Below are 16,751 nucleotides of genomic sequence, written 5' to 3' on the forward strand. Positions count from 1 at the left end.
GTTGGATAGAATAATATTAAGTACCATCCAGCTAAATGTGTTAGTAAAAATTTGTTTCAGTTAATTTTTTCATTTTGGGGGTGGGTTTTTTTTTCAGATTTAGTTTCTTTTAATGTTTGTTTTGATTAGGTTTGTTTGCTGAACTGAAAGAAACATTAAAGAAAAAGAAAAACCAAAAAGAAATGACTCACTGTCCTTCGCATAACTCCTGCAGTCCCCCTTTACCTGCTTCTGTGTACTTATCTGTACTGTCCAATTGAGAAAGGGGCCTCTTTATTCAATGAAGAATCTGGAGAGAAAGTAGAGTGGATAAGAGGTCTCCAGAGAGTAAGGAGAATGCAAATGAGTGCTCTTTTTTTTTTTTTTTTTAAAGCAAATAGTGTGTGATATTTGCTAGTAACATGCATTATTTGCCAAACCAAAGATATTCAAAATTTTACAGACGAGTGGATGTTTTGGTTTCAAGAAACCACATCAAAAAAATGATTCATTCATTACTTTTACTCATTCAGGTAGAATGAATGCATAACCCTGCAATTTATGCAGACTAGTTGATCCACACTAATAGCAGGCCTAAAGTTGTCTGAAGAGCTATATTCAGATGACTTTATCCAGGTTATCATCACAACACTTAGGCAGTTAAGTTCTGCTGAATATCTAGAGAAAGTTATACACATACCTGATTGTGGGGTTTTTGAATATGGGGCAACAAGTATGAGAGAGTCGGCTATCTTTGTGCTGCAGCCTAGCTAGCTAGGTTTAACCCTAGCATTTCTTTGGGCAAGGATAACAACCTAACCTAGGGGGTCAGTTTCCCAGTGGATCACGTGCAATACCAAGATGGGGATGGAGTCGGGGCGGCGTCAGCCTCCGGGAGAGGAAGAGTTGGGGAGGAGAAGAGGAGGAGGAGTTGGGGAGTTGGTGCGACGCCGGCAGCGATCGCACTGCGGAGGTGCGATCGCTGCCGGCTATTGCAGGACCTCCCCCCCCCGTTTCGCCCCCCGTTACCGTGGGATTCAGGGAGCCCTGCGAAGTTGGTAAATCTAGACCTTAGCTGGCTGGTACAGAAAATGTGTACTAGCTGCCTAAGTTCCCCCCTCCCTTGTCCTAACCACGCCTCTTAGAATGCCAACTTTCGCAATGGCTAAATATAGCTGTCTAATGAACATACAGAACTATATTTAGCTGCTTTGCAGGAAATCATTTTAATATCTCGAAACTAACCAGATAAATCCTGAAGTTAGACAGTTACACCTTTTGAAAATTTACCCCATATATTGTCCTTGTTGAAAATTGTGCCCCTCAGAAGAGCTAAAAGCAGGTGCATAGCATGCATATTTTAATTTGTTTTTAAAGGAGGGCATTCCTGGGGGCATATGTGAGTACGGGAACAAACAAGATATAGATAGATAGAGATGTAAATATAGTTATAGATATATTTGCATTTCCAGTGTACGTGTGGTGTTTTGCCTCCACTCTACCACCTGTGGAAACAGAAGGTGCAAAGCAGATGCAACTACCTACATTTTTTCTCTTTGAAAATTAGCTACCAGGTCTGAAAGTACAAAAGTACCCGTGGACCTTCCTACAACAAGGGCTAGTGTACTCTAGTAAGCGTGGGTCCATGATGCCCTTCTTGGTACACGTGATCTGCCTGGTTACCCTCATCTTCTATGCACCACAGATCCTGCTCTCCCTCCCTTTCCCTCTGCCACTGCCTTTTGTATCTGGCCCACATGGTTGTCTTATGTGATAGGGTTTCTTTGCTAAAAGACAAATAAGTAAGGGGTGATTAGGGGGGCATGCCAGGCTGGGGCTGAGCTAGCCAAGTAACATATCTGGCTAATTCCAATATGTGGAGTTAGCCAAACAAATTATTCTGCTAACTCAAGATGTGACAGACAGCAGGTCTCAACTTACCTGGCCTCGTGTGGTCGGATAATTTTAGACTTAACCTGCTATAATTAAAGAATATAGCAGGTTAAGTGGCAAGGAGCTTAAAAAAAAAGCAAGAGTAGCCTAGGCCTAGCAGTCCTATACCCCTATCCCACTCAAAGGAATTAAACAGCACCTCACTGGTCCAAGTTCCATGTGCACTCGCCGGGAACCGCACGCACACAGACGCCCATGAGCGGGTTTAAAAATGTACCCTTTGCTGTATTTCATTTTTCAGTTGGGCTATGCTGAGAATTTTAGCAGAATCTACATACTTGCATATAAATAAATAAATGTGTACCCCCTACGGCTGGGGTTGTGTGTACAGTGTCTGTAGATGTACATTTGTATTTGGAGTATATAGGTGTTTGTGTTTATAAGAGTTGTGTGGTTTACTGTTATAGCTCAATAATTCTTTCTTCCTAGATTTGGTACACATTCCTCAAGATGATCGCGTGTCTGTGGGCTTGGATGGAAATCTATATTTTGCAAATGTGGAAGAAATAGACAGCCGGAGTGATTACTGCTGTGTTGCTGCCTTCACGATATTTAGAACAATGGTCCAAAAAATGCCAATGACCTTGACTGTTCATTCTGGTAAGGAATCAGTGTTCATCTGGCCAGAGACTGCTGTAGTTGACTGTATTTAATATTCCTATGACAGAAGTAAATGCGTTGTTTATTTTCTACTGTTGTTTGGTCAGCTGAAGGCTATTGCATTCAATGCTTACATTAAGTTCATTAACCAGTACGTAGTAATGAGAAAGTTTTGCAGGCAAAAGGTACCATTTTCAACAGGATCCAGCCAGATAAATTAGAACTTAACTGGCTAGAGCAAAGCTTTTAAATATTTACAGGACTGACCTGCAAAATGTATTCACCTATGTTTCACTAGACTTTAGCAGCTCAAATTCTAGATGATCCAGGAAGTGGGGTTACATCAGAGGAAGAAAGTTAGATGGCTAGCTCTGATTTTCAGAGTTAGCCCCCTAATATGGCCAGTCAAATATCAGCGCTGCAATAGCAGGCCTACATCTGGCCAGTTAATTCTTATCAATCCTCTCTACCCTCCACCCACCATCCTCCTCCCACCTACTGATATTTAAAGTTAAGAGCGGGACTGTAAGCCCCTCCTGTCCAGCTGAAGGAAAAATTAAGGGCATATCCTAAGGGCCCCCTCCGATCTCCTCACCACCCACCTTAATGAAAAATTCAGAGCGGGCCTAAGAGCCCATCCAATCCCCCACACAATCGCTGGAGTTAAGTGTGTGCGTGCGTGTGTGGGGGGGTTACAGCCCCTCTGATAACCCCCTCCCACCCAAAGCTGAAATGATGTACAAGGCAACAGCTCTTTCCTTGCTCTTAATTTTTCATTCCATATAGGCTCTGGGGGGGGGGGGAATCAGAGGGGGTCTTGGCCCCTTCTTAATTTTTCATTTCATCAAGTAGGAGGAGGGAATCAGAGGGGATTTTGACTGGCTCTTACGGCTACATTTTAAAAGTCTGGAGTGCGCAAAAACCGGGAGACACGCACGTGACCGGCCCGTGTGCGGGCCGAACGCATTTTAAAAGCAGCCCAGCTACGCAAGTATTTCTCGGTACGTGTGGAAGTGCCGGGCTCTGTCAAAGGAGTGGGTAAGTTCCAAAACAAAAAAAATAGGTTAGCTGGGGGGGGGGGGGGGGAGGGGTCTGGGAGGAAAGGAGAGGGGAAAAGGGAGGAAGGTTAGGCAGGGGGGTACAGGAAAGGTGTCCCCCCCCAGTCCATTCCTTAATTGGAGCAGACTGGGAGGGAACTGGACAAATGCCCGATCGCGTCCCTGTGCGTGCTTTAAAAAATCCCCACCACCACCACCACCCTGCGTGCGCGAGTCGTGACCCACCCACACATGCGGGCGCCGATATAAAAATCGGCGCCCGCATGTGTGGGCGGGAATTGTAGTTTATAACATGCATGAGTTGCCGCGCGCATGTTATAAAATCGCCACGTCCATGCGTGCGTGCTGGGAACCTCGCGCACGTGGACGCACACGCGCATCTTTGAAAATCTCTAGCCCTTAATTTCTAGTTTGGCCAGGAGGGAGGAGAACTGAATGGCCTCTGCAGTGGCACGCCAAAGGCCTCCGGTGCCTGGGGTCCAATGCATTTGTGTTGCCTCCCCAGCACCCCCTCCATCCCCCTTGCAGAAATGCTTAAGGGCAAGAAAATCAGACTAATACAAACCCCAGTAAAGAAATGAACAGCCCATAAGGAAAAAGCTTCCCTGCCTGCAGACAGGCCACTAACATTGCTCCCTCCCTCTGTGGTATTGCAAGCAATCAAAAACTTTCTCTGTTAAAGAATAAGAACAAGAGTGAAGGAACTGTGATGTAAAATTTATAAATTCCTCCAAAATTTCCAATGTTCCCATTTCTTGCTATCAGCAGAGAAAAAGGAAAATGTGTCCTTTTCTCCAAACCTGCGCATATCACTGCAGGCTCATTACAGCACACTGCCTCTCCCCTCACCAAATCCAGAATAATTAACCACAAATTAGAAAGAGAAGCATGGAGAAAAAAGCTGAACTGGAAACCGCCAAAAGCCAGACTCTGCCTGCAGTACAACACCAGAGAAATAAAAACAATTTTGTTTTCTCTGTACTATAAAAATATGGAAAAATTCACATTCACATTTCCCCAAAAATGACACAGAGAAAATCCAATTCTTCCCACTTCCTATCTCAGAGGCAATATCATCAGAAGCAATATCAGTCTCACCCTCCTTCCCTTCCAGCTCCCAGCAGTCTTGCTCCCTAACCCTTTCTCCCATTCTAGACCTCCCAGTCCCCAGCAGTCGTGCTCCCTAGCCCTCCCAGCAATAATGCAAAAACAGAAACATCACCATGCCTCATAAAACAAAAACAAGAAAATCCACCGTGTTAGTAATAAAATACAATATTTCAAAACAAATGACAAATAGAACATCTAATAAATAATAAGGATAAAACCAACTTTAAACATTTCCCAAAAATCTATTAAATATTTAGAAACAGCAGACATATCAAACAGCACCCAAATAATTAAACTAATAAGGATAAAAAAATGTTCCCTCTCCATACCTGGGAATGTTTGATTTCCAGTCACGCTGAGATTGTCCTGGATTAGTGGAGGACAGGAGGGGGTGGGCAGCAGGAGAGGAGGAACTTGACAAACTTTCTCCTCTCTCTCTCTCTCCCCTTCCTGCGCTCCTCGGTGGAGAGACACAGACAGAGCCGGCGACCCGGCCGCACGCCGCGTCCACGGCCGCACGCCCCGGGCCCCGGCCGCCCGCACGACCGCTGCAAACATCCCCCCCTCACTCAACTCCCTTTCCCTCCCTTTCACCTCCTTTCTCTCCCTCTCCCTCAAACCCTTCCCTTTCTTCTCAGTCATTCTCCCCTCCCTCCCCTCTGTCAGTCACTACCCTCACGCCCTTCCCTCCTCTCTCTCCCCCTTCCCATGCATCACTCTAATCCCCTTTCCTTTCCTCACTCATACCCCTTCCCTCTCAGTCACAACCCACCATATAACTCCCCCTCCCCCCAGTGGTCCTACTCTTCTTCTTCCTGTTGGCCAGGTGTGGCAAACCAGTCGGAAGATCATCATTTTGCCCACCACTAGGCATCTAGTTCCTAGTTCCCTCTCTCTTATATGTGCATCCTCTCATACACATGCACACTTCTGTCTTTCATACGCCCAGGTTCTCACACACACACACAAGCTCCTTCTGTCCCACACACAAATGCTCTCACACACACACACACAAGCCCCCTCTGTCTCATACACACATGCTCTCACACACAAACTCCCTTTCTCTCAAACACACTCTCACACTCCCTCTTACCTGGGTCTCTCCATCTAATGGAATTTGAGGAGGAAGGGGTATGTGTGTGTGTGGGGGGGGGGGGTTTCTGAAGCCTTTTCCTTATTTAGGCGGCCTCTTCTTGATTTTGGCTGACAGCAGGTTGTGGTGTGCTGGTGGCCCAACAGACCTCTTCCTGGATGGAATAAACGAATGCTTCATGGCGCAATTGTTTCAGGAACCAACGAGAGAGGGAGCTATTTTAGATCTAATTACATATGTAATTTCTACTTTTACATGCTGAAACCTTTTGAAAATGACCCTTAAAAATGTAGTTTAGGGCAGTCCTCTGGTTCAAGCTTAACTCTGAGTGTTCAGTTCATCAGAGCATTAGGAGATCAAATATTTATTTATTTATTTATATATTAGCTATTATTTATTATTTTACTATTTTCACATATAGGCAGATGATGTTCAGTTCTTTTTGCTGGTTACCAGTTTTATCACTAATGCTCTCCAATACCTGAAAATCTATCTTTCTACTATTGAGAAATGGCTATTTCACCATCGTCTTACTCTTAACATTTCAAAAACAGAAATCATTTTCCTAACACTTCATTTGTGAATAATTACAAAAGTTCACGACTGGGAATGACACTATTTCCTTTTCCTCCTTTGTACATAACTTTGGAGTGCTGTTACTTACTAATCTTAATAAGAGAACACATATTCACAATTTAATAGAAACTGAGAATGCAGCGCAGATTAAAACTTCTTTTGGAACCCATTGATTTTAGGATAATGCTACAACAGCGTTACCCCGAGTTCCTAATGCCCCTTCCTACAGTGGTATAAAAAGTTAACTAACATTTTGGCCTCCACAGAAGCTCTCTTTCTCCCTCTCCCTTCCCAAACCAGATTTGCAATAAAAAACGATTTCGGCCAGTAATGCAAAGCTAACACAGGCACAACGCTCAGAAAAAAGGTGTAGTTATTTCCGTCATTAAAACCTACGTTGCTGTGCGTTACTCTATCGCACACCATGCTAACCGACCCTCATTTCCATTTACTCTGCCCAAACCCCTCCCACTTGAATAAAAAAATTTAACTTTTGCATACGCATTTTGCGATGCGGTATTTATCGCATGCATTACGGCGTTATCGCCTACGATAGGGCCCTAACGCTAGCATTAAGGCCCTAACGCAAAATGATAAATGACCCCCTTAGTTGGTAGTATGTTTTGTCTGATTGCTTTGTGGTGATTATTGTTCGTCATTATTTATAACTTTTTAATTTTTGTTGATTTTTTGGTACCCTTTTTGGGCTGGTGGTAAAACCGAATTTTATGTATTTATTTTTTTAAAAGCATTTCTTACCTGTCGCTTCAAACATCATGGTGAGTTCCAAAGAAAACATACATAAAATAAATGTATAATACAAGAAACATGATAAATTGAACAAGAAATGCAAACATGATGAGCATGAATAGGTAGCTTCATAGTACTATTAGACTGTATATGCATGAATCTTAGCTTACGGTCTAATAGTACTATGCTTGTTCAAATAGCCCTGTTTTTAAGTTTTTCTTGAAGGTTTTGGTATCGAGTGTTAATCGAAGATGTTCTGGCATGGCATTCCATATTAAAATTGCGTGTTCACGTACCTCGCCTAGATGACCATGATGTACAGCTGGGAGAGCATGTAAGCCTTTGCTTGCAAATCTCAATGTTCTTTGACAGGTGTATACATGGAGAGCTGCTCCTAGCACAATTTTTGATTTTGTGCACAATTGTTAATATTTTATATTGAATTCTGAAACGGATTTGGAGCCAATGTAATGTAGACAAAGTGGGACTGATGTGATCATATTTTGAGCAACCAGTTAAAATACAAGCCACAGAGCTTTGTGACAACTGGAGACATCTTATAGCGCAGTCTGGTAAGCCAAGGGAATTGCAGTAGTCAAAACTGGAGAATATTAATTGTTGTCGCACTGTCCTAAAATCAATGGGTTCCAAGAGAGGTTTTAATCTGCGCTGCTTTCTCAGTTTCTATTAAATTGTGAATATGTGTTCTCTTATTAAGATTAGCAATCCAAGGATATGTAATAGTATGATTCCCAATCATGAACTTTGGTAGTTATTCACAATTGAAGCGCCGAGTTAGGAAATGATTTCTGTTTTTGAAATGTTAAAGAATAAGACGATTGTGAAATAACCATTTTTCAATAGTAGAAAGATATTGAAGAGCATTATTGATAGAAATGGTAACCAGACAAAAGAATTGAACGTCATCTGCCTATATATGAAAATAGTAAAATAATAAATAATAGCAAATATAAATAAATAAATAAATATTTGATCCCCTAATGTTCTAGTAAACTGAAGACTCAAGATTAAGCTTGCACCAGAGGACTGCCCTAAAGTACACTTTTAAGGGGTCATTTTCAAAAGATTTCAGCATGTACTGTATGTGCATGTACTGTTTTGTAAAAGCATGTACTGTATGTGCGAGAATTGTTTTGTAAAAGTCTGAAGGGTGTGCTTACTAGCAGTATCGCACATAAATGTCATTGAGAAGAAAAGGGGTGGCTTTGAATCCTACTGGGGTGGAGTTCAGAAGTTTGCAGACACGTTAGTGTTTTGTAAGTGGTACATGAGCATGTATTACCAGACTTATATGTAGACTTTATAACTGCTGCGTCGTGGAAATGAAATTGCATTCTTTTGTTTTAGGGTGGGGCGTCGGGGTAAAGTGATGGATAGTGTAGGTGAACTGGTAGAAGTCAGGATGAACTGGTGAAGGTGGAAATAGACAGAAGCTGAATTAATTCTGTGTGTAATTTAAAGATTTTGATACTAACTTGTGAATTTGCAATGGTCCCTTGCTTGATCTGAGCATTCCTGTGCAAGTAGTCACTGATGTTTGATCTGAAAAAGTGTTTTAGGGCAAGTTCTTAGAAACAAGAAAGGAGATTAGCTGAGGCTGTCAAATAGTTAAACTACTTACAGTGCGAATCTCTCAGGGAAAATGTTTTGTATTTTTGCTTAAAATAATTACCTTAGAAACAGAGATATAAAGTAAGGCAAGAACTGAGTAAACCTCTGTCCTGAGTGAGTGCTGACAGTAGAAGCTGCATCTGCTCCTGGGTAAATTGAACTTGCAGAGAAGAGTGCTTAAATGTTGCAAAGGAATTTGTTGGAGGGTTAAACTATTACTGCCTGTGCATAATTATTTATTTAAATGATTTGTTTACCGCATAAGGTCATGGTGGTTTACAATAAAAACATACATAATATTTCTGTTCTGGTTAGTAGTCTGACAGCTTGAATGAATCCTGTGTATAGTTTAAGGTTTGAATTTAATCCTAAATGTATAATTGTGTGTGTGCTGGAAGATAGCGGCTGAATTAATTGTGTACATAGTTTAAGGTTAGAATTTCATCCTGGGTCTAGTGTAGACGTTTGTTAGGATTTAGCTTGTGTCTTTTCATAGTAGCTCAAGACACATTACATTCAAGTACAATAGGTCCTGTCTATAGAGGGCCCACAATACCAGAACCCAATTTTCAATAGTCTGTGCAAGTCACCAAATGCACATCTAAGTAGCCCCATGGATATTTATGCTAGTCTTTTATAAACTGTGTGATAGGTGGATGTGACAGAAGGAAAGGATGATTATAGGGCTAATAGAGCTGAGGAGCTGGATGGGAATTTGGTCACAGGAATAAGCACTGAGTTTGAAAGAGGACATAAGATGGGGAGTTTCTTCCACTGTGTTTTCAGAAAAGGAAAAGATATCAGGGGCTAGAGGAGGGGCAGAAGAATGATGTGGAGGAGAGAGAGGTAGAAATGACCCGGTTGAGTACTTGAGGCCTTTTCATAGAAATAGTCAGATATCAGATATAGTCTGGGGACAAAGTGAAAGTGAAAGAAGCAGTTTGAGAAGGAAATTGAATGTAGCAAAGAGATGGCAAGGGTTGGATGCAAGAGGGTTTGTCAAATGGACATAGTAGTGTGGCTTGGGAAGTGCAATAGCAGACTGGAAGGAGGTCAGAATGAATATGAAATGTATGAAATTAGCATGGGCACGTGATTTTAGCCTGAGACACTCTGCAGAGCAAACATAGGAATGTAGGATGTAAATTCTGAATGTGAGCCAAGATTAGGGTTTGGTGTACCTTACAGGATGGGTGAAGGGAGATGCAAGTGTGTCTAATAGAGAGAAGAGTATAGTGTTATAAGAAGAAACTGCCTCATCAATTTATTCAGACAACGTAGTGGAAGTGATTCAATATGAGACAGTAGAGGACAGGATACAAGTGTTGTTAGCCTGGAGATTCCTGAAGATGTTGGTCATGACTGGATGAAGCTGTAGGGAAGAATGGTTTAATGTGAAAGACAACAGATGATGGCCTGAGAAGGGAAGAACTAAGGTGAAGAAATCTGAGACACAGCAACTGGAAGAAAGGAATAGGTCAAGGCAGTAGCAGGAGCTGGAGGTTAAGCCAAAGAATTTGGAGGCATGAGTCAGAGGGGTCATCAGCATGGAAGTCCCCAAGAATAAGGGAAGAAGAAGATAGCTCAAGGAATAAGTAAAGCCAGGAGAAGATGGTGAGAAAGGAGAAGGGGGCTTTATCAGGGAGTCGATAAATGGCAGCTACCTGGAAAAGTAATAGGGTGAATAGGCAGATGGAGTGGATCTCAAAAGAAGAAAAAGAATGGGACAGAGATAGAAGAAGAGGTTGAAATCTACAAGAGAGGAAAAGCAGGAATCCAAAACCACCCACTCAGCCCATTGTGCAAGGTGTATGGGAGAAATCCTGCATGACAGAGAGCAGCAACTGAAGCAGATTCCTCAGGAAAGCCAAGTCTCAGTCATGGCAAAAAGATAAAGAGAGAAAGAAGACATGAATGTAGGCAAGCTGGTTGGAAATAGAACATGCATTCCACATGGAACATAAGAAAATAAGAGAAAAGGGAAGGGGAAGGGTGTTGTGGAGCGCTAGGAGAGCGATCCCACTCCTGGGAGATGTGTGTGTCCTAGGGCCGCGGCTCGACACCAGAGAAGTCTGAAGATGTGCCGCGGGAGGCGAGGCATGCCCACGCATGGGTTGGACGGGAGCGAGGCTGGACTGAAGACTGGGAAGACAGGCGATCCTCCGGACCTGCACGCTTCGGAAGACCCAACAATGCAATGTTGGTCTCGTGAACAGTCCTCCGACCATTCCCAGCCCTTTTGGACCTGCTGCAGGGTACGGCACGAAGCAGCAGGCCAGATGGAGGCCAGGGCAGTGAAGACTGGAACATGGATGCAGACGAGACTCGGAAACGAGGTACTGGAAGTAGAGACGTAGACTCAGAAACAAGGTACTGGAAGTGCAGACATAGACTCAGGCACAGACGTGGACTTGGGAACGAAGTACTGGAATCATAGATGTGGACTTAGGCACAGACGTGGACTTGGGAACGAGGTACTGGAAGTGCAGACGTAGACTCAGGAATGAGGTATGATGCATACAGGAGACTCAAGGGCGAGGTACGAGACTGGCAACATGAAGCGCCCTACACAGCCCGCCCGAGGGGCTGGTCACGGACCACGACATGGGTTGCAGCAGGATACCAGGCTTTCAGAAGGTTCAGGAACAAGGTAAGGATTATTTGGAGACTCAGAAATGAGGTACATGACTTGCATCACGAAGCGCCCTACTCAGCCCGCCCGTGGGGCTGGTCACGGACCACGACATGGCTTGCCATGAGGTACCAGGATATTGTGAAGACACAGGAATGAAGTGCTAGCTTTCAGGAGATTCAGGAACAAGGTAAGGCTTTCTCAGAGACTCAGAAACGAAGTGCATGGCTTGCATCACGAAGCGCCCTACTCAGCCCGCCCGTGGGGCTGGTCGCGGACGACGACATGGCTTGCCGCGAGGTACCAGGACATTAACCAACTCGGGAACAAGGTGCTAGCTTTCAGGAGATTCAAGAACAAAGTACTTAGGTTTCAGGCGAATTCAGGAACAAGGTACAAGGCTTGCATCATCTGGGCTGGAACACGGATAGCAGATTGGAAGACAGACCTTAGGGCGGGAACATGAACAAGCAAACATCAGGGCTGGTACAGCAAACAGACATCAGGACTGGAACAGCAGGTAGACATCAGGACAGGATGAGGAGCTCCAACAGAGAACAAGAAACACTGGACCTTGCAGAAGGCTGGAACACAGACAACTCCTGGAGCAAGGATGGTAGGATCCCAGGAGTGACCAACTCCTTGCGAAGGCAAAGACAGACTGAATGCTGAGCCCTTTAGTAGAGCTGAGGTGGACAACGCCCAGGGAGGGGTCAGCAGGGGGCCACACCTGGCTGGCCCTTGAAGAGGAGTAGAGGTGCGCGCCCGCGCCCTAGGAGGCTGGAGAGAAGAGAGAGCTGGGTCATTGGTGGCATTCCCAGCCACGTGGAAGGCCCAAGGAGAAGCAGGCAGACAGCGGGAGCAGCCTTGCCATGGGCTGAGGTAAGGAGTGATGGCAGGCTGCAGGAGCGGCTCCCAGCCACGGAGACATCAGGTAAGAAGCAGAGGTAAGGCTGCAGGGAGCTGAAGTGGCTGCAGGCACCGGCAGGGACGGCCTCCCTGCCGGGTGAGGACCCGGACTGCAGCACGGGCACCGGCAGGGAGGCCCTCCCTGCTGGCTGAGGACCCCGGGAGCGGCAGAGCACACCGGGGAGAGCCAGAAGCAGCAGCGGGGATCCTGACCGCGAGGGAGGCTCGCGACGGGTCGGCCCCGCTGCACGGAGCAGAAGACGGCCGGAGGAGAGCCTGGAGGCCGCGGAGGGATAGATGCAGCAGCAGCAGCGTCAGCGGCCTGACTGGCCGCACGAGGTAAGAGCCTGCCCGTGCTCCTCGCGGGCAGGATCGCAACAAAGGGAATAGGGATTAAGATTGCCAGTGTAATGGTTTAATGCACAGATGGGGTAAAAGTTGCCTTGGAGGGCCAAGATTGGACTTGATGTCCCCAACTGAGCAGAAGAATACAAAGAAGAGAGATGGAGGTGTGATAACAGCAACGAAGATGAGATGCTGTCAGGAAGAGTGAAGATGGTTGGATAAGAAGAAAATGTTGAAGCTCAAGAGCAGTGGACAGGGAAGAATTCAATGTCAGGTGAGGTAAAGAATGTACAGAATGGGGACAGTAGACTTGATATTAGTAATGGTTTGTAGCATGGAATAAAATAGTGGAGACATAAGAAATAAAGGGAAGGAAACATCTACTGACCTGAGGTAATGCTGTGTCATGCTCCACCTAACCAGCTGGTGCAAGCACAAAGAAGTTGAAGTGTCTTCTGAGAAAAGAAATGTTGCTTAGTTTAAGCCCATAACTGAGGTGTGGTCTTTGGTACTCTGTGATGGGACACTAGCCGAGGGACTGCACATGAAATACATTTCCATAGAATGGAGGCAATGCATGCAAATACACCTCATGCATATTCATTGTGGATATCCTGAAAACCAGGTCCTGTTTGTAATGCTCCAGAAACAAAGGTGCCTATCCCTGTCTTACAAGTTTCAAAATAAAATGAAAAGAAAACCCCAGAGGGCTTTATTACAAGTTCCTTCAAGGCTGGAAGGGACAAGAGCAAATTACCATAAGCGGGATTTTATTTCAGTTGCTGGCCCAGAGCTGTGGAACTCTACCCCTCTGGACATTATGTTGGAAGTGAATTATCTATCATTTAGGAAAAATCTGAAAACAAGGTTGTTTCTCTCTGGCTAGTATGACAGGTACTGTGGTAGGAGGATTGGTTGGGCAGTTGGAAGGGAAGGTTTACCATTACGTTAAGGCCACTTGTAGAGAGAGGGTGTTTGTGGCAGGATGTGGTGGATATGCTGGTTGCTGGGGGGCTTGGGATTGAGGGGAGCTGGGGGGGATGGTTTATATGTTTTTATATTTCTATTTTGCTTTGAGATGTATTCATGAAATTATTTTTTTTTAATCATTGAATACCGACCGCATTAGGCAGGCTTGTTCCTGGCAAGACAGTGTAAAAATAATAAATGAAATTAAATTTTTCGGGTTTTTGTTTTTTTTTTCATTTTGAATATAGCCCCAGCCTGGTTTCCCATCACCACCACCAAAATGTGTTTTTCTATGCCATTTTATTATACATCTCTACAACGTAGAGCCGTACAGCAGAATGGCACCAGCCTTAGGGCTGGCCGGTACCAATTTGAAAATGGTGGGACAGGAGCAAGTAGGGATCGCTCCTATCCCACTTTGACTTGTTGTGACCTATGGAGAGGGAAATATGGGTCCAGGGAAGGTGAGGGAGCGGGAGAGCGAGGGTTAGAGGAAGGCCAAAGAAAGAGTTACGTTTTTTAATGTTGGCAGAGCTGGGGGGGGGGGGTTGGTAGGGGGAAGTGTCTTCCATTCTTTTTTTTTTTTTTTTTTGCGGGGTCCCCTTTTGTTATGGTGCTTATTTCATTTCTAATACAAAAAAAAGAATGAACATTAACAAAATTAAAAACAGCCCTCAGATTTTGCCCTAAATGATAGCCACAGCTCCCTACCCCCAAGGGCATTCACAGCATCCCTAGTCTTATCTAACCCAGGATGCAGAAGGCCTAGTCTAGGAATCAAACCAGGGACCCTTCACATCCCAGCACTGCCACTGAACCACCAGGTCAGCTCCTATCCTGCGCTTCAAACAGTTCCTCACCTAATCTAAAACTTCCTGGTCCAAACCCATATCAACCAATATTCAAAGAACTCACAGAGCAGGCAAGATAACCGGGTAAATGTACCCAGTTATCTTTATCTGAATATTCAGCAGTCCTTATCCAGTTAAAGGTGTCACTGAATATTTGGCTAAATCTAGCCAGTCAAAATTTGATTTGCTAAGTTTACAAACAAACTCAGGGCCCTGTTTACTAAACATCTTTCTTGTAGACACAACATGGGAAAAAAAACTTTGGAGGTTTATATTCAGGCACAGTCCAGATAGCAAAGTTAGCCAGATAAGTTTATCTAGCTAATTTAGAGGGATATTCAGTAGTGCTGCCACACAATTAAATATGGCCTTCTATCTTAAGTAGCTAGCTGGCTAAATTTAGGACAGCTCTTTGACCTGTCCAGACCTAGCCAGCTAACTCAACTCTTGCCAGTTACACCCCTGGAATGCCCCCATCTTATCCAGCTAAATTCTAGCTGCCTAACTTATTAGCTGACTAGAACTTAGCAGGATAAAGCCTGAATATAGCCAGGTAAGACATTTAGACGGATAACGTTTCAGTTTTCCATCTAAATCGCTTTTGAATATCAACCTCTCTTAGTAAATGATTCCCTTAGGTAGTTAGCTCTGAAAATCAGTGCTAATCAGTTCAATTTAAAAAATAAAAACAAAGCCCTGATCTCCCCTCCTTAAGTGCCAGCAGCTAAGAAAACCTACCAGCAGTTAGGATTGAATTATTCACTGCACCGTCAAGAAACTGGTCTCCTCTTGGCAGTGCCGTGAATAAATAAATGCTATGTGCTGGTAGGCTCCTCTAAGTCCCAGCACAGTATTCAACCAAGGAGGCCTGCTCAGCTTGGGGGAAGGCTTTCAGATGTCCGGATGTGAGGGCAAGGGGTTTGGATGGGGTCCAGAAGTGACTTTTGATCTAGCCATCTACATTTTTACTTAGCTAGAAAACTGATCTCATATCATTCAGCCTTCTTACCAGTCTTCTCTGCAGAAAGGTTTTCAAAAGCCTTACTGAAGACCACACAGACATCTACTGCAGTCCTTCATCCACTAATTTTGTTACCTCATTAAAGACCTCAATCAAGTATCATAGGTTCCTTACAGGCCGATACAGTAAGGACGCGGTAGAAAGAGTGCGGCAGTGCCGGGCGCACCCTCGTTTGCCGCACGCACAGTTCGGATCACATACCGCTCGATACAGTATTTAAATGGCATGCAAATGCAAAGCCATGTCCAAGAAGCATCCATGAAGCGCAATCCATTTTACCGTATAGAGCGCTATACAGCGCCTATACAGTATCCTGGGTGCGCTGGTACCTGTCATTTGAAATGTCGCCGGCGATGGTGAATGAGCGCACGCCATGACCTCGGACGTCCAGCTGGGCGCTCAGGTCACGGCGTGCATGCGTTCATGCACCTTCGCTGCCATGAGCGCACGCTGTGACCTTGGACGTCCAGCCGGGCGCTCAGGTCACGGCGTGCGTTCATGCACCCTCGCCGGCGGGGGCAGCTGGAAGCCACCTCGCATGGGGAGCACCCGATCCGCCCCGGGCTGCTGAAGCCTCTCTCGCCGCTGGCTGCCCCCAGAAGGAGGGGAGAGAGGACTGGGGCTGCTCCGGAGACCGGCACCCATGGACGCGGCCAGGGCAGGTGAGCGGGGGCTGGGGGAAAGTTTGCTCAGTCCTGTTGAGTGCAGGTTTTATCAAGCACCACAATGCTCCACCACCCTGGGTTTGAAAGTTATTTTTCAGAATACTGTTCGCATTGCAGTGGAAAGGAGAATACATTGATATAGCGGAGAGAGGGACTGGGACGCTTAAAAAAATCTTTCGTCCTTCCAGTGATGGGATTAGTCATGATCTGAAGAGTGGCTTTCCCGGCGCGTTGGATTTTAGGTTGGGCAGGCAAGAGTTTAGGTTATGCTTGGAAACAACAGGTCCTTCCTTCCTGCTCCGGAGCTGTCAGCGCGCCCGCACGGGAGACCGGCACCATGGACCAGTCTCCCGTGAGCAGGTGAGCAGGGGCTGGGGGAAAGTTTGCCCGATCCTGGCTCTTGTCCCGGGGGGTGAGGGGGTCGTTTGCCCGTGAAAGTTCGTCTCTCTGACCTGACGCTCCACAGTAACGCAGGGGTAAGGGTAGGCAGTAAATTAGCAGGTTAAACACGCGGCAAAACTGCAGGTTAAAAAGGCGATAATCGGGGCGCACGTTACTGTATGGGAAGGAATAGCTAATCCGATCGTTTACATCTCATATACATGCCG

At 45.2% G+C, this 16,751-nt stretch overlaps 1 protein-coding gene across 4 annotated transcripts in view; it reads left to right on the forward strand.

Annotated features, from left to right (window-relative positions):
- The window catches only part of CHL1 (cell adhesion molecule L1 like), a 244,933-nt gene that overhangs the window by 91,557 nt on the left and 136,625 nt on the right, over positions 1 to 16,751 (forward strand). For all 4 annotated transcript variants that reach the window (XM_029593458.1, XM_029593467.1, XM_029593449.1 and 1 more), the window contains one exon: positions 2,362 to 2,532. In XM_029593458.1, the coding sequence (XP_029449318.1) occupies positions 2,362 to 2,532 (171 nt within the window). The remainder of the gene's footprint in view (positions 1 to 2,361; positions 2,533 to 16,751) is intronic.

This window comes from Rhinatrema bivittatum, chromosome 1 (genome assembly GCF_901001135.1).
Source record: "Rhinatrema bivittatum chromosome 1, aRhiBiv1.1, whole genome shotgun sequence".
Lineage (NCBI taxonomy): Eukaryota > Metazoa > Chordata > Amphibia > Gymnophiona > Rhinatrematidae > Rhinatrema > Rhinatrema bivittatum.